Here is a 25,289-nt window from a genome sequence, read left to right on the forward strand (position 1 = left end):
TTTGTGAAATGATTTTAGTTTACATAATACAATTTAAAATCAACATTTTTATTTGTAATAAAGTGTTTGGATACTGTGTACAGTAGTGTAATAGTGTGTCAAATGGGGTTGCGAGATCCGTTTTAATACATTCAGTGCCTAATTAATATTCATGAATAAATTAGTGAACCTGTATAGAAAGGCCACCTGTCTATAAAGGCCAAAATTTCAAAGTCCCTTGGGTGGCCGCTATAGACAGGTTTGACTGTAGTAATATAATCTTTATATTTGCCTACCTCATCTGTATTTCTCATATAGTAGTATAATCTTTATAATTGCCTATCTCATCTGTATTTCTCACATAGTATTATAATCTTTGTAATTGCCTACCTCATCGGTATTTCTCACAGCAATATAACCTTTATAATTGCCTACCTCATCAGCATTTCTCACACAGCAATATAATCTTTATAATTGCCTATCTCATCTGCATTTCTCACATAGTAATATAATCTTTATATTTGCCTACCTCATCTGTATTTCTCATATAGTAGTATAATCTTTATAATTGCCTATCTCATCTGTATTTCTCACATAGTATTATAATCTTTGTAATTGCCTACCTCATCTGTATTTCTCACATAGTAATATAACATTTATAATTGCCTACCTCATCTGCATTTCTCACATAGTAATATAACCTTTATAATTGCCTACCTCATCTGTATTTCTCACAGCAATATAACATTTATAATTGCCTACCTCATCTGTATTTCTCACAGCAATATAACATTTATGATTGCCTACCTCATCTGTATTTCTCACATAGTAATATAACCTTTATAATTGCCTACCTCATCTGTATTTCTCACAGCAATCCGTAAAATCTGTATTAGAAGCCGCATCCCTAATAGAAGTCGCACCCATTCTTTTTGAATAATTGAGAACCAAAAAATCAGCATTTCTCATTTGTGTAGATGCTCTAATAGAAGCCGCATCCCCTCTATTGCATTGTACCATTTTAATAGAAGCCGCGGTTTCTAATACAGATTTTACAGTAACCTTTATAATTGCCTACCTCATCAGCATTTCTCACATAGTAATATAATCTTTATAATTGCCTACCTCATCGGTATTTCTCTTATAGTAAAAGTCATAAAGATTATATTAAATATAATCTTTATGACTGCCTACCTCATCTGTATTTCTCACATAGTAATATAACCTTTATAATTGCCTACCTCATCAGCATTTCTCACATAGTAATATAATCTTTATAATTGCCTACCTCATCTGTATTTCTCACAGCAATATAACCTTTATAATTGCCTACCTCATCGGTATTTCTCACATAGTAATATAATCTTTATAATTGCCTACTTCACATGACTATAGTGCTACATCTGCCATATACTAATCTTCAATTTTTCAATTTCCATGCTATATCAATACAACTTTTATAGTGACTTTAGTAAAAAACACGCCAGTTGGTAAGTCAACAGAATTCAAATGAATAATTACAAATCAATTTTAATAAATGTATTGTTGATTCCAAAATAAGCTGGTAATACACCAGTTCGGTTATGCTACAATATGACTTATGATGACAATATGATGTACGTCAGGTTACCTAGATTCTTTCACATTACAGTACTTGCTCTCACTTATACTAGCCAAATAATTTAAACATGCAGTATCGCATGCATATGTAGATTCCAAACTCTCTGGGTGCACATATTTTTTCCTGTCAAGATTTTAGTGCGTCATTTTTTTTCCAATTTTTCTGTATTTTATTTTTGGGCATTATTTCATTTTGGCAATATGTCTTACCCCCGGTAATTAAAAATTAAAAAAAAAAAATTGTATGGTTTTGTGAAAGGTGACTTTGGTGCTTAATTAAATTGATTTGTTTTAATCAGCAACGGTGTCATTCATGAAAATGAACGTTCAGATTTGTTTTTGTGTTGCAGATGAGGACATGGAAGAGATTGATTTTAAGCACAAACTATCATCCTCAGGAAGCCTTAAACGTAAGGAATCTGATAGAGGATCAAAGAAACATTTAAAAAGAACATTATCGACAAATTCTAAAACGACTGATGATGATGACGAGAAGGTGGAAGTAAGTTGATGTATATATTCCTGTACTGTGATGTCTGTATTACAGTCAAGCTGGACCTGAGCTAAAATTATCTATTCAAATCACTAATGGTTCATTTGTAATATCATTGTTCAGTCTGATAACTGAGGTTCATGTTATCCTAGTTTTGAGTTAACTAATTTTCATATTGTATCCAAAATTGTTATTAAGATCCATAGCCAATGAGAAATTTATGTCAATTTCGTTTAAAATTATAATAAAAAATGATAGGAAAAAATTTTAGCAGGATAAATCATGGGGCTCAAAAATTACAAAGTTTGAAATTATTATTGACATTATGTGAATACACACAGGATGATAAAATACCTGAAGTTGGAATGGGACGTATCATGAAAATGAATGCACCCGAGTGGCCTTACATTATGGTAGGCTCCCTAGCAGCTATTATAAATGGTGCTGTACAACCTGCATTTGCTGTGGTTTTCAGTAAAATAATTGGTGTAAGTATAAGGAAACAGTAAGTGTAAGTACATGTAAGTTTGAAAGTGTACTGCACTCAGTTTTTATCGTAGATGAAAGGCAAGCTGTTGTTATTTTTGTTAACTCCATTGTAAAGCTTTCATTTGGTTACAATAACTCAAAACTCAAACAGTTTGTATCCAATTTCTTTTATTCTTTGGTCACAAAAACTAAAACATTTTTTATCTGATCATTCTTCAAATCAACACTCCTTTTATATCACATGATTACTGGCGTATCATTAGTTAAATACAGTTTAATTATGTCATTAATAAAAATCTCCATACCGTACGTACTTCAATTTAACATTTTTGACATATTGGTATGGTTTTCATGTAAACATCGGGTTAGACAAAAATTTTAGACTTTGAATGTCAATCTTGTCTTGTCTGACTATTATTTTATTCTCAAGAGCAAACATCTGGGCATTTTCCCATCTGGCAACCACAATCAGTGAAAACAACGGTCAAAAACCTTCAGAAAACTGTACTGGGATAGTGTAACAGTGTAACAAGATTATTCTCACATGGTGCTACATATAAATTTGGTTGTTTATGATTGACCCATAGTTGACTGGCTCTTCAACTTGGGGCTCCATATGAATACGTGGTACAGTTGTGCGCATCTTAGCAACATAGAAAGTTCTGTGATGTCGCTCTGCCCCCAAGAATATGCAAATTGCAAGTACTGACCTTCTTCAGAAATTATAATGGCCTGCGTTTATGGCACTTTAATATGCTCCCTGGCATTGCCTTGGTGGATGAATAAATGGCCAGTGGCTTTGACTAGCTTTTCCCTATCAAATATGTGGAAAACTTACTCCTGATAAATTTGACCCTATTTTTCGCGACCATATAATTTATAATAATATATGTCATCGAAAAATATTTTGAGATAAACTTTCACTATAGAAACTTGTGTAATGTTTTTTAACATTGGGAATTTGGGACTCTTGTTCTAAAACAAATTTACATTAAAGCATATGTCAGATGACCATAGCGTGCCATTGTTTACAGACAAGCGTCTACCCTTGAGTCTTTGCATTTTTTAGTGTGTGTTATCGTCGCTTGGGACTCAATTCCTGCGCGTGCGCAGGTGACAACCCTCCCGCTTTAAGTGTCTGTCTAAAGTATGTACTAATAATCATATTGTTCTATATTTAGATATTTTCAAATCCAAATGAAGATGAGATTAGAGCTGATGCCAATTTCTTCAGTTTGCTGTTTGTTGTTATAGGAGTGGTGTCTGGTTTAGCTTATCTGTTACAGGTAAGCTGTATTCTGTCAATTTTGATGTTTCATGTGTTCCCTAGTAAGCAGAGTTAGGTCGGTATTACTGTTTCCTGTGATCCCAGGTGAGCCGTTCAGTGTTACTGATTAAACTCTATTGTGTGCACTGCCTTCCCAATTGCTTTTGTACTTGATAGGTAGGTACCTACTCTAAAGTTCCAAATAAACTTATCGGTATGTTTATTTTTTTTCCTGAAAAATTCCACCTGGAATGGTATGTTTACTTATTTTTCTAAATTGGGCCGAAAATTTCTTGATTTAAAAAAAAAAATCATGCCGTTTTGCTATCCAAATCAAAGCCAAAAGATTGCACTACGACATTGGTAAAACGCTCCCGTGTGTCGTTCACCATGAAGCCACTAACACTGTCATTAACATATTTAAATGAGCCATGGTAATTCAAACACATTGGCACCATCCAGCATTTTGATTGATTGATTAATTAGTGACTTGACCTATGAGGTCAATAAACAGTTTCAGGTCTGCGTGTGAATGGACAAACATGGCTGATATCGTATTACATCGAATGTTTACATGCGATTGAAATCATTCTCTTACATTGTAACTATTAAAGTTGAATTTTTCTGGCATTTCATAACAATTCAACAAGTTTATTTTCTGTACGTTATTATAATCTATTGCAACACTTCGAAAACAAGTAAGTTATTAACTTGTGAAAAGCAGCATGACCGGATTGCGCTACCTAACTGTGATCATTTGCTACTAAGCAATGTGTTTGTTTTTATTCAAAACTTTTTTAGAATATACTTTTGGTACCAACAACATTAAAAAATAAATGCATATTAAATATACTGAGTATTTTTTGTTATCATGTGAACAGTTTTTTTGATTGACTAATTTTTTGAAATTTCGTGACACCTATCACGTATCAAATTAAGGTAGAGATGCAGTTTACCTGACAGGTATTTTAATTAGGAAACCAAGATGACCTCCCTTGTCCACAAAACTATATATTTTCGGAAAGCTTATTGTATGAATTTAGTGAAATGTATTATCGTTTTGTAAAAATAGTGCATAATATGGAGATCCCGTCATTACTTTTTTTCACAATGTTTCTTTTTTATTATTTATGTACAGCCTTGCTAAATCTTGCTAAGCATTCAAAAGAGGGAATGTTTGCACCTGTTATCGATATTTCAAAATCGTTTTTTGAGTATGTTCCACTATTCACAATTGTACAACATTTTAACAGTCTATAGCCAAGACTCTTTGGATAATAAAAAGCAAAAAAAAAAAAAATTTCACTCCCAAGTGCCCATGAACCTTAAGGCCTTTCACTCCTTGATGCCTAAATTGGAGTGACGCCTACTTAAAAGATTATACGGTATCTTGCTTTTCTCCAGCCACAAAGGTCACACTAGAGGAACTTGATTGATGCAGCCGACCAACTCGTGCATTTTTACCGACGCACGGCGGCACATAAATGAAGAAAAGTTTTGTCCTTGCAACTGATCAAATTCTGAGTAATACGTTACTATTGTACTGATTGGCTAGAAAGTTTCTCAGCCAGGCTGACTCAAGTAGTGATTGGTTTGCCATTTTGGAATTTGTTCTGGGGTATGTTCATTCCGAGGGGTACATTTATTTGGAACTTGAGAGTAGTGGGATTTCTTTCAGATTAATTCATTTTATGGCATGGATCAACAATTTTCTATTTTTAGTGAATATTTTTGGTAACTTTTTAAAAGCTGTGTGCTAAATTTATTCAATTTATCATATACATGTATCTAGGTATTTTTGCTGGAATTACATTGACTACACAGTTTAAGGTGGGGTCAGAATTAACATGTAATCTCATTAATATGCATAACTATGGTTCTAAGCAAACTGAATTGATGGCAAAACCAATTAGACATGAACAATATTACTGATGAAAGTTGGTTGGAAGTGTCAAATACAGTTAGTTGAACTATTTCTGGCATATTAATATTGTTTGCTCTGATTCCACTCTTATTTATTTATTGTAGTCTACAATGTTTGGTAAATCCGGTGAAGAATTAACAATGAGGCTTAGAAGTCTGACATTTCGTGCCATGCTAAAACAGGTAGGAGTGAAACTTCTTTCCCAAGCTATGTATCACACCACTTATAGTGGTCAACATTGGCATGTATCACATTACATCACATCACATCACATCACATCACATCACATCACATCACATCACATCACATACACATGCAAGCACACACACACACACACACACACACACACACACACACACACACACACACACACACACTTGTATTGCAATATGTTCCGAGGACTTCATTGGATTAACTTTTAATATAGTTGAATTAACTTTTAATATAGTTGCGATATGAACTCGATTAAAACGCGTTCCTATATAGGGTTGCGTTTTAATTGGAGTTTAATTAAACTCAATTACAATGCAATACAATGGAGAATTGCATTTTAATTAGGTTTAATTAAACAAGAGTTGAATATCCCGTGACTGAACATAGAAATGTTTGCGAAGCTTAGGTTTAGTATCGGGGTAAGGTATGGTACAATTATATTAATATTAATATAACGTGAACCATACCTTCCCCCGATACTAAACCTAAGCTACGCAAAACGTATTAATAATCGAATTAACTATTAATATAAATTATGTTTTCCGAGGACTATGAAAAAGGTCCTCGGAAGGTGTGTATGTCCTCGGAAGTAGCTATATATATGTATTTTTGTCCTCGCAACATATAGCAATCCAAGTACACACACACACACACACACACACACACACACACACACACACACACACATATATATATACTTGTATTGCTATATGTTCTGAGGACTCCATTGGATTAACTTTTAATAGTTGTTTGGATTAAAACGCAACTATATTTAGGGCTGCAATTTATTTGGAGTTTAATTAAAGTCAATTAAATTGCAATTCAATATAGAATTACGTTTTAGTTCAAGTTTCAACAAAGTAGAAATAACATCATACATTCTGTGACTTGACATAGATATGTTTGCGAAGTGTAGGGTTAGTAAAGGGGGTAGGTATGGTGCAGTTATATTAATATTAATAACAAGTTTGAATAATTATCAATATAAATTATGAAAAATATTGAGGGTCATCACTTGGTAGGTTTGTCATCACTTTGTAGGTTTGTCGTCATTTGGTAGGTGTAAAGTTAAATGGAAGTCTTTACAACATTGATAAGACATACACACACACACTTTCTTGTATTCCGTTTGACCCAAGGACTTCATTTGATTAACTTTTAATATAGTTGCGATATGAACTTGAGTAAAACGCGTTCTTATATAAGGTTGCAATTTAATTGGAGTTTAAGTAAACTCAATTGCAATGCAATTCAACATTTTATTAAATAAAAGTTGAATATTCCGAGATTGAACATAGAAATGTTTGCGAAGCTTAGGTTTTAGTAAAGGGGGAAGGTATGGTACAATTATATTAATATTAATATAAACTGTACCATACCTTTCGCCTTTACTAAACCTAAGCTACGCAAAGCGTATTAATAATCAAATTATCTATTAATATAAAGTATGTTAACAGAAGACTAAGAAAAAGGTCCTCGGTTGGTTGGTATATATTAAAAACAATGTCCACATTTGACACCTTTCACAAACACACACACACACATACATACATACATACATACATACATACATACATACATACATACACACCCACACAGACATGTATTACATCACTGACAACCAAGATATGGATCACATCACTGACAACATAGTCATGTATCACATCACTGACAACATAGTCATGTATCACATCACTGACAACCTAGTCATGTATCACATCACTGACAACACATTCACGGATTACATTACTGACAACATAGTCATGTATCACATTACTGACAACATAGTCGTGTATCACATCACTGACAACGCATTCACAGATTACATCACTGACAACTTAGTCATGTATCTCATCACTGAAAACATAGCCATGTTACTCATCACTGACAACATACTGTAAAATGACTAATTTTCACTGGGTTTAAATTTCACTGATTTGAAGCATATTCTTTGGGTTTTATCATTTAGATAATGTGTTCTATGCTAAATTTTACATATTCACTGGGTTTTAATTTAGCGCATTTTCCAGTCAGTGAAATAAGCCAAATTAAAACCCAGTGAATAATTAACCCCTTTACAGTCGTCGTGTATCACATCACTGACAACATAGTCATGTATCACATCACTGACAACACATTCACAGATTACATCGCTGACAACATAGCCATGTATTTCATCACTGACAACATAGTCATGTATCACATCACTGACAACATAGCCATGTATCTCATCACTGACAACACATTCACAGATTACATCACTGACAATGTAGTCATGTATCTCATCACCGAAAACATAGCCATGTTACTCATCACTGAAAACATAGTCATGTATCACATCACTGACAAAATAATCATGTACCACATCACTGACAACATGGTCATGTATCACATCACTGACAACGTAGTCATGTATCACATCACTGACAACGTAGTCATGTATCACATCACTGACAACATAGTCATGTATCACATCACTGACAACATAGTCATGTATCACATCACTGACAACATAGTCATGTATCACATCACTGACAATATAGTCATGTATCACATCACTGAAAACATAGTCATGTATCACATCACTGAAAACATAGCCACGTATCACATCACTGAAAACATAGCCATGTATCTCATCACTGACAACATAGTCATGTATCAGATCACTGACAACATAGCCATGTATCTCATCACTGACAACACATTCACAGATTACATCACTGACAATGTAGTCATGTATCTCATCACCGAAAACATAGCCATGTTACTCATCACTGAAAACATAGTCATGTATCACATCACTGACAACGTAGTCATGTATCACATCACTGACAACATAGTCATGTATCACATCACTGACAACATAGTCATGTATCACATCACTGACAACATAGTCATGTATCACATCACTGAAAACATAGCCATGTATCTCATCACTGACAACATAGTCATGTTACTCATCACTGACAACATAATCATGTATCACATCACTGACAAAATAATCATGTACCACATCACTGACAACACATTCACAGATTACATCACTGACAACGTAGTCATGTATCACATCACTGACAACATAGTCATGTATCTCATCACTGACAACATAGTCATGTATCTCATCACTGACAACATAGTCATGTATCTCATCACTGACAACATAGTCATGTATCTCATCACTGACAACATAGTCATGTATCTCATCACTGACAACATAGTCGTGTATCTCATCACTGACAACATAGTCGTGTATCTCATCACTGACAACATAGTCGTGTATCTCATCACTGACAACATAGTCATGTATCTCATCACTGACAACATAGTCATGTATCTCATCACTGACAACATAGTCATGTATCTCATCACTGACAACATGGTCATGTATCATCACTGACAACATGGTCATGTATCACATCACTGACAACATGGTCATGTATCACATCACTGACAACATAGTCATGTATCAGTCACACACAACATGTATTATGTATCATCTCAATGACCAAAATATCATGTGTCACACCACTCATGCAGAGGTCTATAGTAATATCACACTAATGCCCACTCAGTGACCAACATGCAGAGATATTGTGCTAATATTACATATGATTCTAGCTATAACAGCAGATCCTTTCTTTGTTTTATATTTTAGGAAATATCTTGGTTTGATGAGCCCAAAAATAGTACAGGCGTCTTGACAACCAGATTGGCATCAGATGCATCATTGGTTCACGGGGTAGGTCAGCACAATACTTCAGTGTTGTGATATTTAGAACTTCACTGATAAAGTTGTCATCTACCTTGTTAATTAGTCCGAAGTTCGAAACGGGGATTTATAATTCGGTCTCCATCTATCCTTTCGTCTGTCTGTCTGTTCGGTTCTGTCTGGAGTCATATTTGCATGTTCCTCGTACTTTACCTGGGACATATGCACATGAAGTGGTTTACTGATTCAATCCAAGATGGCTGATCATTTAGTTTTTTGAAAATGTAGTATCTTATGCATGCTTTTTTAGTTCAAATTTGGTACATACATTGTACATTACAGATTACATGTCCATGACAATTTGTTTTACAATCACATCAAAGATGGGTGACTGGCGGCCATCTTGAATATTCACCATACTACTATATCCCCAAGGCTTATGGTCTGTTTTCAATCATATTTGGCACATATATCATACATATTAGAATTCATGTCCATGTCAGTTTGTTTAATAATCAGATCAAAGATGGCTGACTGGCAGCCATCTTGCTTTTTGTCCATATTACTGTATCTCCAAGGCTTATGGACAAATTTCATTCATATTTGGTACATACGTCATACATATTGGAATACATGTCCATGTCAGTTTGTTCCAATATTCGATCACAGATGGCCGACTGGCATCCGTCTTGTTTTTTTGAAAAGGTGGTATCTTGGACAGGATTTGATTTGACAACATTATACATGTTGAGATACATGTACATGATGATTTGATTCGTGTTTTGTATCTCTGTACATGAGCCTGGACGAATGAAATTCAGTTTTGATACAAAAAATGCATGAATAGCAAATTCCCTAATGACTTGTTTCAAATAAAATGGTCATTGTGACAAGTTATGCCATATTTACTGCAATTTCAATTGAGTTATGAATCTATGAATGAATTATTTCTATTTCAAAAAATAAGAATTACATATATACACTTGTGGGACGATCAGTGAACATGTCAACACTGAGTCATAATTGTCATATTAGTCTTAGATAAATCTAAACACAGACCAGCCTCTCTGTGACTGTGAGCCCATCACAAGCCAGTCACTTTGCCAGTGACCATACTGACAACAGGATTTCTACCAATATTTACTGGGTCAAACTCTGTAAAATGTTTTATACTGCTGTTGTATGGGTTTTTAGCTTATCATATGAGTGATTGTCTGTCGTCCGTGTCAATGTTTTACTTTTTCGACTTCTTCTTGAAAACTACAAGCCTGAATGCTTTGATACTTGGTGTATATGTACCTTGGGTAGACCTCTCTTAGGTTTGTTCATTTCATGTTGATATCTTCAATTCTCTAATTTTGGTGAATATTTTTGTCATTTTTGGTAAAAAGTGATATTTTCGACTTCTTGTTAAAACCGCAAGTGCAATTGCTTTGATATTACATATATAGGTACTACATGTGGACCTCTCTCAGATTTGTTCATTTTGTAATGATATCTTTAATTCTCTAATTTTGGTGAATATTTTTGTCATTTTTGGTAAAAAGTGATATTTTCGACTTCTTATTAAAAACCGCAAGTGCAATTGCTTTGATATTACATATATAGGTACTACATGTGGACCTCTCTCTGATTTGTTCATTTTGTAATGATATCTTTAATTCTCTAATTTTGGTGAATATTTTTGTCATTTTTGGTAAAAAGTGATATTTTCGACTTCTTGTTAAAAACCAATTGTTCAATTGCTTTGATATTACATATTTAGATACTACATGTAGACCTTTCTCAGATTTGTTCATTTTGTGATGATATCTTGGATTCTATACTTTTGGTGAATATTTTTGTCATATTTGGTAAAAAGTGATATTTTCGACTTCTTGTTAAAAACCAAAAGTTCAATTGCTTTGATATTACATATATAGATACTACATGTAGACCTTTCTCAGATTTGTTCATTTCGTGATGATATCTTCAATTCTCTAATTTTGGTGAATATTTTAGTCATTTTTTGTAGAAAGTGATATTTTGGACTTCTTGTTAAAAACTGTAAGTCCGATTGCTTTGATACTATACATATTGTTCATTTTCTGATGATGTCTTCAGTTCTTTAATTGAAATGTGCATTTCTAACAGCGGAGCTATCTCAGCCGATAGGCTGCTTGTTAAATAGCTGCTACAATATAATATTAATAACAACTTTTGAACATGTTGTATTTGAAGACAATCACTGCATACAGTTAGTTAGTACATGCAATACTGCAGTACATAGAAAGAGATGTTTTCTGTCATCAAACCCTAATTTACTCTGATTTGCCTGTATTTTTTTGTAGTTTTTGTTTATACAACCATTATCTCAACCCATGTGAATGAAGCAAGTTGTTAATAAACATTATTGTTAATAAAATCTTAAATTACTTATTAGGCTGCTGGTATACGTATTGCTACGGTTATATCATCTGTTGCCAATATGGGTACTGGCATCATCATAGCCTTCGTATTTGGTTGGCAGATGACCCTTGTTGTCTTAGCATGTGTGCCTTTTGTAGCTGTGGGTGGTGCTATTGAAATGAATGTTCTTAGCGGGTATACAAACAAAGATAAAGAAGCTTTGGAAGAAGCTGGAAAGGTTAGAGATCATAATTTTATTTGTGTGCTTTATTTGTTGACAGTATATAGTGAAAAAAATCAACTAATTGTTATAAAACAAATGTCTATTTTTAAAAAGCCTAATACTACTGGTAATATACAGTTAACTGCTTGAATTTAGCTAGTCTGTGAAATTTTATAGCAGTGTACAACACAGTATGCACGTATGTGTCTCTGCAGGAAATCTAAGTTAAGACTTGGCAGAACGATGAGTTACATTTTCTCAAACAAGTGTACTAGTATTGCACAGTGAATAAGATACTAAACAACAGAAGGTTAGATGTTATTCACGCCAAAATCATATTCATTTCAAACCACAACGGCCATAAACAATCAGATGTGTTTATTTAAAAAAAAATGAATTGAATGCACAATATTTTAAAATTTGAATGCATAATGTTACTGTGCAGTAATGTCAGTTAGCCACATTAACCAGTGGGTTTCACCATGTTTTGTCAGGCGCATAGACTGTATAGGCTAAGTGAAAAGTGTGATCTGTAGAAAATACACATTTTGTTACATGTATTACATTTTTACCTTGCCCATAACATCAAAGATGGAAGGAAAAGTTATATTAAGGGAAAGATTTTTGTCCAGCGTTGTTGTCGTCGTTGTTGTTGTTGTTGTTGTTGTTGTCGTCGTTGTTAATAATTGTTATTGTGTGCACAATAACTTCTATTCAATAATTAATTCTATTCCAAACTTTATAAAACTTGGTCACCTTATTCATCAATATAAAGTCTTCCCTGAGTATGAACAACAGTTGTCCTGTATGAAAATATCATGCAAAAATTGAGAAAATCGGATAAAATATTTTGACTATTTCTACTTGACTGATCACTGGTGATACACATTCAAAGGTCACTGATCTCAGTGGAAATATGCATTGTTGTATGTGTTCAATGAAGCAAATCATTTATCTTGTAATAATATCCTCTGTAATGTATCTCCCAAATCCCATGGAAATACTAGACTAGGTTTCAAAACCAACTCATAGAGAGAGTTTTTGCACAGTTTGATACACATTTGCAAACCTACCAATAAAATCTTCACAGAAAACAAGAAGTCAAATAATCAATATAAACACTCCTATGAATTGGGTGCCAAACTTTGATCAAGATCTGAATTTAATAGAAAATCTGTTTAGTCCAAAGTTATCAAATCATAAACGTGCAATACATAAAAAATACATAAAAAGCAAAATGTTGCATCCACATTTTGAAAAGAAAATTGTACTCAAAAATAGGTATTCTGTATTTGACAACAGTTCATTCGACAAATGAAAATTCACAGGACTTTGTTTCACCTATTAGAACAGAATGATTGTTTTTATAATACTAATTTAAAGACACACAAACAAAGATTGCCGTGTTTGAAGATGTAGATTCTCAGGAGGCAACAGTACTGTTGACTTCTCTCTCCAATGGACACCAACTAACAATTTAAGTTGATTTGCATACAAAGCAGAGCTTTCAAGGACATTCGGTAGGCTGCTTTCCAACTCTTGTTTCAACCCCAAAACTTGTTTGTATTCAAAATTAATTATAACAATGCATATTCATATTGAAACAAACTATGATAAAGGGAATAATATTATATAACAAAGGGCAAGGTCACTAGAGTTCAACTATGTTTATAATTTTGTTATTGCAGATTGCATCTGAAGCCATTGAAAACATCAGAACTGTTGTGTCATTGAACAGAGAGAAGACTTTTAATAAACTATATCATGATTCTTTATATCCACCATATAAAGCTGGTCTAAAAAAAGCTCATATCTATGGATTAAGTTTTGGTTTCTCACAGTGTATGATTTATTTTGTGCACGCTGCAGCCTTTCGCTTTGGTGCCTGGATGATTGAATTAGGAGAAATGGATTTTGAAGATGTATTTCTGTAAGTAACAAAGACATCTTCATATTTAGAAGCTGAGTTTAGTTATGCGGCAGTTTATTAAAGGGCTGCTCACAACTTTTTAGCTCTGCTGTCATCGCGATGACCCAGCGGAGCTGTTGGTATGGGGGTCTCTCCGTCCTGTGTCCCGCGTGAAGTTTTCCTTTGCACGACTTCAAAAGTACTTGATCAATTACATTCATATTTGTACCAAATGGGTGGTTCTCTGTCAGATTTGTTAAATTCATGTCAAAATATGGAAATTTGGATTTTTAGTGAATATTTTTGTCATTTTTGGTAAAAAATTAAATTTTTCGACAACTAGTCTGAAACCCTAAGTCCAAATGCTTTCATATTTCCAACAATGATACATGGGGTGGTCCTCTGTCAGATTTGTCAAATTGGTGTCAAAATATGCAAATTTGGATTTTTAGTGAACATTTTTCTCATATTCTTGTTCCATGATAATGAAGACAGCAGAGCTATTTCGACCGTCAGGTCGCTTGTTTTCTATTGTTTAAATGAAGCAAAAAAAAAAAAAACAGCAGTGACTTACAGTTTGTCTGTCCAACATAATTGTTTTAACCTGATTTTGTACAAAGTTGGTACAAAGACAAGTCATAATGGCATACATTGTTGACCTTTGACCAACTAGCGACCTTTTTTTGCAGGTGTCAATGCTAACATGCTAAATGCTGCCTTGACATTCAAGTAACAAATTAGTTAGGATTCCTAAATTGACTCTTCTGACACTGTATTACCATAATTTTTGTCTCTTGTAGTGTGTTCTCTGCTATTGCATTTGGTGCCATGGCATTGGGTCAAGCAAGTGCGTTCGCGCCTGATGCAACCAAAGCTAAATCAGCAGCTAATAACATATTCGTGATGTTGGATAGAGAACCTGAAATAGACAGTTCTAGCACCGAAGGACTGAAACCAGTAAGTTAATGTCACCCACTTTTATTAGTCCCCGTTCGGACAAAGTCCGAAAACGGGGACTTATAATTCGGTCCCTGTGCGTGCGTGTGTCCATGCGTCCTTGCGTCTGTCCGTCCGGAGTGATATCTCAGAATCCCTTGGACCGATTCCGTTCATTCTTTGCATGTGCCTAGTACTTTATGTGGGACGTATGCACATGCTGTGGTTTAGCGATTCAATTCAAAATGGCCGACTGGCAGCCATCTTGTTTTTTGAAAATGTTGTATTTTGGACATGCTTTGTCAGTTTTCATTCACACTTGGTACATAAATTATACATGTTAGGATACATGTCCATGATGATTTATTTCACAATTGGATCAAAGATGGCCGACTGGCAGCCATCTTGTTTTTTGAAAATGTCGTATTTTGGACATGCTTTGTCAGTTTTCATTCAAATTTAGTACATAGATCATACATGTTAGGATACATGTCCCCGACTGTCCGTGAGTTCCTGAGTCTGTCCGTCCGACCGTCCGTGTGTCTGTCTGTCCGTGCGTCAGTCTATCCAACGTCATATTTCAGAATCCTGTGGACCGATTCCGTTCATTCTTTGCATGTGCCTAGTACCTTATGTGGGACATATGCACATGCAGTGGTTTAGCGATTCAATTCAAAATGGTCGACTGGCAGCCATCTTGTTTTTTGAAAATGTTGTATTTGGACATGCCTGGTCTGTTGTCATTCAAACTTGGTACATAGATTGTACATGTCCATGACTATTTTTTTCGCAATTGGATCAAAGATGGTCGACTGGCAGGCATCTTGTTTTTGTTTTTTTATGCGGTATCTTGGTTGTGCTCTGTCAGTTTTCATTCAAATTTGGCACATACATGTACTTTATACATGTTAGGATGCATGTCCATGACAATTTGTTTCAAAATCTGGTCAAGGATGGCCGATTGACAGCCATCTGAATTTTTGGCCTTACTACTATATTTCCACAATTTATGTACCATTTTCATTCATATTTGGCACATACGTCATACATATCAGTGTGTTTCATAATCAGATCAAAGATGGCTGAATAATGGCTGTTTTTATTTTGGCCATATTACTATGACATGAAACACGTGTTTTGATGTAAATAAACAAACAATCTGTTGTATACGCCACTTGGAACTCAAGTTTCAAGGACACGCTCGCGACAACCCCTCCGCTTTAATATGACGAGCACAAAGAGAACTTAACGGGGACTGTGTCATTTTCAATGACTTGTTTATATATGTATAAAAGCTGAACTTTAACTTGAACTTAACTCGTATAATTAGTTCTTGATTTTTGAAGGTGTATATAGGGGATAATTCTTTGTATTCTATCGGAGCTGTACTACTGCTCCTCCCATCGATTAACAGATTAACTCCAATGCGTTTACATGTTTCCCATTCTATCACTCAATTGCTGTATTTCTTTACTCTGCCAAATAGATATTAGGGCGTGTATCTTTTCATCTAGCCAAAAATTATGTGATATTACAAACGATGTTGTCCCCGCCATAATTAAAATGAGAGCTAACTTAAAGAGTCGATTGAGGGCGTGATTTCGGCGCAATGCGTTTACACGGTCAGAGCCATGTAAGGATCCCAATCTTATCAGAGTTCAACCAAAAAGGTTTATTAGAGACAAACTTGGCTCAAGCTGAACGCAAATACCCAGCCATTTTTCGCTCACTCGAGCCATAGGGCTCCGATAATATCATTTTGGGTAGATGTAGCATATGTGTGACTGTCTGTATGGTCATGTACGAAAGTTATTCCTACAATGCTATAACTCTAATACTTCCTGTTAAATTTGTTTGCAGGAAGTATGTAACTCTGAAGTTGAATTCCAGGCGGTTAAGTTCCGTTATCCAACAAGACCAGATGTACCAGTATTAAGAGGATTAGACATGAAAGTAAATCCTGGACAACGTGTTGCACTGGTTGGTAGCAGTGGCTGTGGTAAAAGTACATGTGTACAGATTCTGGAGAGATTCTATGATCCATGGGCAGGTATGGTGGTAAGTTGGTCTACCTTACTCTATTCTCTGATAATACAGAGGTTATATGATCCATAGTCTGGTATGGTGGTAAGTTGGTCTATCTTACTCTATTCTCTGATAATACAGAGGTTATATGATCCATAGTCTGGTATGTTGGTAAGTTGGTCTACCTTACTCTATTCTCTGATAATACAGAGATTATATGATCCATAGTCTGGTATGTTGGTAAGTTGGTCTACCTTACTCTATTCTCTGATAATACAGAAATTATATGATCCATCGTCTGGTATGTTGGTAAGTTGGTCTACCTTACTCTATTCTCTGATAATACAGAGGTTATATAATCCATAGTCTGGTAAGTTGGTCTACCTTACTCTATTCTCTGATAATACAGAGATTATATCAATCTGATTAAAATCTGATGTAGTGTACGGGCTTTAATTATTTTGGCTATAAACTTATTTTAATTTTATTTTTTATTCCTTTTTATTTTATTATTATTTTACCTTTATTTTGTGTTTTCTTTTTAATTCCGCCCTACCTATATCTGATCCGACGCCTACATGTATGTAAGTCCCGTTCAAATCTCGCGTAAGTAACAGCCAATCACAGCCCCCTTTTATACAGGCTGTCGGTTGCTTACTTTTCAGTGTAGCCAGGTTAGTGATACTCTACGGGCAATCTTTCTGTACATTATATTTTGCCCACTTGAATAAACCATTAATAGAAAATTGCTAGTATATTTTTATTTACAAAAGAAATTCAATAGCATTTTACAATTTTTGTCATTACATTGAATATTTTTTTCACTTCCAACAAATGTGTACACTTCCAGATACATCTTTGCCAGCCAAGGTTCGTTCATTCAGTCATCGCTTCAATTTTACATCAAACACTGAGCATAATTATCTAGAATGGAAGCAAAAAAATAAGTAAATCGTAATAATTAGAACACTGCAAACAGCTATAGTAAACAATGCAAACTGATTTTAAATTGTATAACTGTCACCGGCCCACGGCATCAACGCAGAAAATTGGAGCAAAAAAATGTGTTCCAAATAAAAAATATTTTATTCCAGTCCAAATCAGCTCCATTACTTTAATAAAGAGTTATTGTATAATGTACAAAATGTTGACACATTTCGATGAATATTTACAGCTACGGCTTCAATAATGTAGACGATTTTGGCCCGATCGTCAACAAAACATCACCCATCTCCAGCCTGAGGGCAAGCGACTGGAAAAAGACACCGGTGTTCGGTCGAACCGGTGGAAACAAAATCGCCACTTCCAGAATAACTACGCAAAATAACGATCTAAACTCGAACCATTCGAGCCACAGTATTGACATAAAAATGATTTTCGTTGCATGTACCATTAATTAACTAAACTTACCGAAAAGCCGTGTTATTCTCGGTCGCTAATGTCGGTATAATCCGCCATTTTATTTGAGTGTGTTTGCCACTCTGCCCAGTGACGTCATTATGTGCGCTATAGAAGGATGTCTGTGATTCGTTGACTAAAATCGTCGATAGTGGGTCTCGTTGAAATCTCGTTACATAGGCATCGGGTCAGATGTAGGTAGGGCGGAATTAAAAAAAAAAATCACAAAATCAAAATCAAAGTAAAATAATAAAATAAAAAGGCATTAATAACAAAAGTAATAAAAAATAAAATGAAATAAGTTTATAGCCAAATTAATTAAAGCCCGTACACTACATCAGATTTTAATCAGATTGAGATTATATGATCCATGGGCAGGTATGGTGGTAAGTTGGTCTACTTTACTCTATTCCCTGATAATACAGAGATTATATGATCCATGGGCTGGTATGTTGGTAAGTTGGTCTAATTTACGCTATTCTCTGATAATACAGAGATTATATGATACATGGGCAGGTACAGTGGTAAGTTGGTCTACCTTACTCTATTCTCTGATAATACAGAGGTTATATGATCCATGGGCTGGTATGGTGGTAAGTTGGTCTACCTTACTCTATTCTCTGATAATACAGAGATTATATGATCCATGGGCAGGTACAGTGGTAAGTTGGTCTACCTTACTCTATTCTCTGATAATACAGAGGTTATATGATCCATGGGCTGGTATGGTGGTAAGTTGGTCTACCTTACTCTATTCTCTGATAATACAGAGGTTATATGATCCATGGGCAGGTACAGTGGTAAGTTGGTCTAGCTTACTCTATTCTCTGATAATACAGAGATTATATGATCCATGGGCAGGTACAGTGGTAAGTTGGTCTACCTTACTCTATTCCCTGATAATACAGAGATTATATGATCCATAGGCGGTATGGTGGTAAGTTGGTCTACCTTACTTCACTCCATTGCCTAAATGTAACTTTGTTTTAATTTTTGATTCTAGATATTAGATGGGCACAATGTAAGGGATCTAAACATCCAGTGGTTGAGATCTCAGATTGGTATTGTTTCACAAGAACCAACATTATTTGATTGCTCTATTGCTGAAAATATCGCCTATGGGGACAATTCCCGTGAAGTACCCATGGAAGAAATCATTCAAGCTGCAACTAATGCAAATATTCATAGTTTTATTGAGAGTTTGCCTCTGGTGAGTTCATTAGTACACAAGTACAATATTTGAAACATGAAGAAAAATATACACAGTCACCTTGTAAAAGAACAATGCTACTTGTAATACTGGTTTTTACCTTGCCCGTAACATCAAAGATGGAAGGAAAAGGTATATTAAGGGAAAAATTTCTGTCCGGCATTGTCATTGTCGTTGTTAATATTGTTGTTGTGTGCACACTAACTTAACTAATTCTATTCCAAACTTTATCAAACTTTGTCACCTTATTCCTCAGTATAAAGTCTTCCCTGAGTATGAACAACAGAAGTCCTGTATGAAAATATGCAAAAATCAGATAAAATATTTTGACTGTTTCTACTTGACTGATCACTGGTGATACACATTTAAAGGTCACTGATCTCAGTGGAAATATGCATTGTTGTCTGTGTTCAATGAAGCAAAACATTTATCTCGTAATAATATCCTTTGTAATGTATCTCCCAAATCCCATGGAAATACTAGACTGGGTTTCAAAACCAACTCATGGAGAGAGTTTTTGCACAGTCTGATACATATTTGCAAACCTAAAATCTTTACAGGAAAAAAGATAAGCACTTGTATGAATTGGATGCCAAACTTTGATCAAGATCTGAAGCTAATAGAAAATCTGTTTAGTTCAAAATTATCAAATCAACAACAATACATAAAAAATACATAAAAAGCAAAACATTGCATCCACATTTTGAAAAAAACTCAAAAATAGGTATTCTGTATTTAACAAAACAGTTCATTCGACAAATGAAAATTCACAGGAATTTGTTTCAGCTAATAGAACAGAATAATAGAGCTTTTATAATAATAATTTAAAAAACGCGTTTAAAAAAACCAAGATTGCAATGTTTGAAGATGTAGATTTGCAGGAGGCAAAAGTGCTGTTAACTTCTCTCTCACTGGACACCGTAAAGTTAAGTTGATTTGCATACAAAACAAAGCTTGCAACATGATAAAGGGCGTTTTCTTTTACTTCTCAAATAATACAGTAGTCACACATTGAATATAATAAGGCAGTTCATATTTGTCTCAGTGGATCATTAATTTTTGACAGACACCTGTACAAAATACTTGGGCAAAAGCCAGCTAAGATTTTCTGGTATCTTGCATGATTTATGAATCTATTCACGTTTAAATGCAGCACTTTTTTTCTGAGATGCAGCATTTGTTTTTATAATAAAAACTCTGAATTACTTTGAATAAAGCTTGAAATTGTGTCCCTTAAAATAATTAAACAAATTAGGCACCAATGTTTTTGTAAGATATTTACATCTATCAAGGACATTCAGTAAATTGCTTTCCCACTGTTGTTTCAACCCCAAAACTTGTTTGTATTCAAAATTAATTATGACAATGCATATTCATATTGAAACAAACTATGATAAAGGGAATAATATATAACAAAGGGCAAGGTCACCAGAGTTTAACTATGTTCTTCAATAGAGCTTAGTTTTTTTGTCTTCTTATCCCTGTTGGTCTCTGTTTGTCCGTCCGTCCGTCCGTCCGTCCGTCCGTCCGTGCATCTGTTCAGAGTCATATTTCAGAATCCAACAGTGCATATTTCAATTTGATCAAATATGTCCGACTGGCGGCCATCTTGTTTGTGATAACTTGGACATGCTTTCACTTGTGATCTACATTTTTCTTTGCTATGTCTAAAACTGGAAGGGTCGTCACGCAACACGTGTTCGAATTTGATGTAAACAATCTGTTGTATACACCACTCAAGGACATGCTCGCAACAACCCCTCCACTTTAATATGACAAGCACAAAGAGAACTTTCACAAATTTAACGGGGACTGTTTCATTTTTAATGACTTGTGTTTATTCACATTTTTTACCAGGGATATGAGACAGGTGTAGGGGATAAAGGAACTCAGTTATCAGGTGGACAGAAGCAAAGAGTTGCTATTGCCAGAGCTTTAGTCAGAAATCCTAAGATACTTCTACTGGATGAAGCAACATCAGCATTAGATACAGAAAGTGAATCGGTATGTTTCATCCATTCTCTGCTGACTGACAAACTGTGTTTGTGATTCTTTTGGCTTTTTATCATCAATACTAAATGTGTATATATATTTATTTTGTGACAATAGGTAGTACAAGAAGCACTCGACAAAGCCAGCGTAGGTCGTACATGTTTGGTCATTGCCCATCGTTTATCAACTATTCAAGATGCTGACAAGATTGTTGTTATACAACATGGTAAAGTAATAGAAGAAGGCAAACACAATGATCTCTTGAACAAAGAGGGCGTTTATTTCAGGTTAAACAACACACAAGTTATGACCTGAACTATTATTAGTCTTTCTGACATTGGTTTTTAATAGTTCATTTTAAAACTTGGATTTGCCTTCAGCTGTGCTCTGATTTCAACTGCATGTGCTGTTCTGCGTATTTTTCCTGAGCAGTGCACTTTTAATTCTTTAATTTGAAATTATTACAAAATTGATAGGATAGTCACAAATTGTCCCATCTAACACCGAGTTTTGTGTAACCCAAATAGTGGGATATTTACAAACTGTGCTCAGGACTAACAGTGTTTAATAAAGTATATACCACTATCCTGTATTTAACTACCATATTTACTCTATTCTCCATTAAAAGCATATATAAACCATATATACTAAATCATTATATTATAATTTTACCAATAAAAACACACCTGTCATGTACATAAATAGAGCAAATACAGTATTTTGAGACTGCCTATTCTCTGAATATTTGACTTCTATTGGTGTGGTGTGAGCTGGACAACAGTCATGAGTTTGCATTTTGTTTCATATTCGGTACAGAATGTTTTTGTTTGTTTTTATTTTGCATTTCTTGCCTAAATGTCTCTCAATTCCTGGCTACTGATATCAAATTGTGTGCACATACTGCATATTTTTACCTTCAATTATGTGCTATCATTACAATACAGAATGTATTGTATTGTAACATGTGTACATTGGTAGTCATGTAAGGTAACACATTGTACTGTACTGAAAATCTCCTATTACTGTCAAATACTTTATTTGAGCTGGTATTCATTTTCCCTGAAAGGACTTTTTGGCATTGATTTTTGATGAGTTAAGTATAAAATGTAGAAAAAAAGGTATATTCACAGGATTTTATTTTCACTAAATCATCTTTTCAGCAAAAATAAATTACAAGTAAAAATATAGTATTTTACAGTAAAAAACAATTCAGAGAAAATTTTGGTGAATGTACATAATGATTTAATTTCAGAACGATAATTTAAATATTATCGGGTAATAGACATGACTTGTGGATCTGTGTTTGTATTTATCTAAAATTTGTATTCAATTTGACATTTTATTAATGTTATACTGAATATTTTATATGTTTATTTGTATTGTATTCTTATACTTGGTGTTTTAGAGCTTTTTAGAAAAATGTATTTAATCAATAAATTATGAAATCATTTAACTACATATTGATTGATTGTCTAATGTCTTTTCACTTTGCTTGTTTCATTGTTGTTTTCAAGATGCGCATGATAATTTGTCATGGTTTATGTACAATATGTTAATATTCAACATTAAATATCTGTAAGTTTGGTTATCTTCAATAAATGAATATATTATATTATTATTATTATTATTTTATTTCCATTTCTCTATAGAAATATACCCCACTAACCTTGGGGAACAGGTTACAATGCGAAAGTTACAGGCGTGACTTTAATCGTCTCAATAAAATAAAGTATTATATATATATACACATACACACACATATACAACTCATCTATTGGAGAACTCACACTAACAAATTATATCTAATCTGAAAAGCTGTGTATACAAATCTTGTAATACTTTGGATGATTTCATGGTTATCCTGAGAAAAAAAATATGTAAGTTTACGGATAGGCGAAAGGAACTCGAATTGTGGTTCAATGCGGTTAATTCGATCAAAAGGCGGTTTTCGAATATGGTTATATGCTGGACAAACTACCAGAAAATGAGTTTCATCTTCAACAGCATCTATACATATTTGGCCGGTTCTATTTTCCACTGGAGTTCCATAATATCAACCGGTCTCAATGTGTAACTTATGATTAGAGCACCAGAGTTTAGTTAAAGCTTGTCTGTACAGGGGAACACGAACGATATCCAAATAATTCTCATAAAAAATATTTGTTTTAAATTGGCGAAACGTTCGTAACTTATTTCTAATGTTTGGGGATCTACGAACATCGTCAAATAAAGCATCTTTCCAACTTTTGAAATAACAATCTCTCTTTCCAATTAACGTTGTTTCATCGATAATTTGGGAGATAAACCTATTCTCCCAAACAGTATGCATATTGTGTTTAATTAATAATTTCTTAATAGCTAAAGCAAAAATGGCTTTCCTATCTGTGCCATTTTTTCAGACTCTCTATAGGCTTTGTAAACGAGTCGATTAGATGACATTTTCAGAATACGTTTCCAAAATTTAATACGGATTAGATTTCTGCCGATACTAAGTGGATATCGTCAGAGTTCACCCATAACTGCACTGTTGGTTGTATTTTGCCCCACACCTAATATATATTTACACCACTTTAACTGAACATCTTCAATTGGTTTACAATACCGATTTCCTATAACTGCCGCTCCATAGATTAAAATTGGTTTAATTTTCGAGTCAAATATTTTTTGAAGTAATTTTGGTGAAATCTCATTACCAATTTCTTTCCTGACCGCGTACGCTGCCTTTGAAGCTTTTCCGGCCAAAATTGCACATGCCAACTTAAATGAACCATTTTCGGCAAAGACAACGCCTAGATATGTATAATTTACAACAATATCAATTTGATTTCCAAAAAATTTAAAATCCAAGTTATCTTCATCACAGTCAACAATATCCTTATTGAAAATAATAATTTCAGTTTTAGTGGTGTTTACAAACATTTTCCACAAATAACAATAAAATTGGAATCTGGCAAGTAACAACTGTAAACCCGAAGCACTATCAGATACAATAACTGTGTCGTCGGCATACATAAGACATGTTAGTGTATAATCATCCAATTCAAAGCCATTTCTAAATCGTTTAGAAAAAATGCAAATAAAATTGGGCTTAATATGCCCCCTTATTGTACCCCAATCTCAGATGTAAATGTTTTTGTGTAACCATGCAGTAATTTTACACAATATTTAACCACACTGTACATACTCTGCAAAAGATTGACTATTTTACAACTAAAGCTTACTCTAACAAGCTTTAAAAATAAACTAGCTCTGTCAACATAGTCAAATGCTTTTTTATAGTCTACAAAACAAACGTATAATCTCTTTCTAGCGGCTCTATATTTCTCAATTAGCGTTGACAGGGTAAAATATTATCTTCAGTGCTGTGATTTGCCCGGAAGCCTGCCTGATTATCACTGAGAATATTATTTGTATCAAGCCATTTCACTATTCTTTCGTTAATAATAATTGTAAAAAGCTTACCGAAACAACTCAATAGGGAAATGCCACGATAATTAGCGGGGTCGTTACCTTT

At 34.1% G+C, this 25,289-nt stretch overlaps 1 protein-coding gene across 3 annotated transcripts in view; it reads left to right on the top strand.

The window, feature by feature from the left end:
* The window catches only part of LOC100379035 (ATP-dependent translocase ABCB1-like), a 53,004-nt gene extending 29,611 nt beyond the window's left edge, over nt 1-23,393 (top strand). For 2 of the 3 annotated variants that reach the window (XM_085501524.1, XM_085501523.1), the window contains exons 17-29: nt 1,443-1,469; nt 1,950-2,101; nt 2,434-2,580; nt 3,763-3,867; nt 5,877-5,954; nt 9,641-9,724; nt 12,117-12,320; nt 13,994-14,235; nt 15,015-15,171; nt 17,011-17,208; nt 19,577-19,783; nt 21,641-21,787; nt 21,893-23,393. In XM_085501524.1, the coding sequence (XP_085357650.1) occupies nt 1,443-1,469; nt 1,950-2,101; nt 2,434-2,580; nt 3,763-3,867; nt 5,877-5,954; nt 9,641-9,724; nt 12,117-12,320; nt 13,994-14,235; nt 15,015-15,171; nt 17,011-17,208; nt 19,577-19,783; nt 21,641-21,787; nt 21,893-22,090 (1,946 nt within the window). In that variant the 3' untranslated portion in view covers nt 22,091-23,393. The remainder of the gene's footprint in view (nt 1-1,442; nt 1,470-1,949; nt 2,102-2,433; nt 2,581-3,762; nt 3,868-5,876; nt 5,955-9,640; nt 9,725-12,116; nt 12,321-13,993; nt 14,236-15,014; nt 15,172-17,010; nt 17,209-19,576; nt 19,784-21,640; nt 21,788-21,892) is intronic. The other variant, XM_085501525.1, reaches the window with a different exon arrangement.
* Nucleotides 23,394-25,289: the final 1,896 nt, after the last annotated feature.

The sequence above is a fragment of the Saccoglossus kowalevskii genome, chromosome 7, assembly GCF_978046115.1.
Source record: "Saccoglossus kowalevskii chromosome 7, keSacKowa6.1, whole genome shotgun sequence".
NCBI classification, from domain to species: domain Eukaryota; kingdom Metazoa; phylum Hemichordata; class Enteropneusta; family Harrimaniidae; genus Saccoglossus; species Saccoglossus kowalevskii.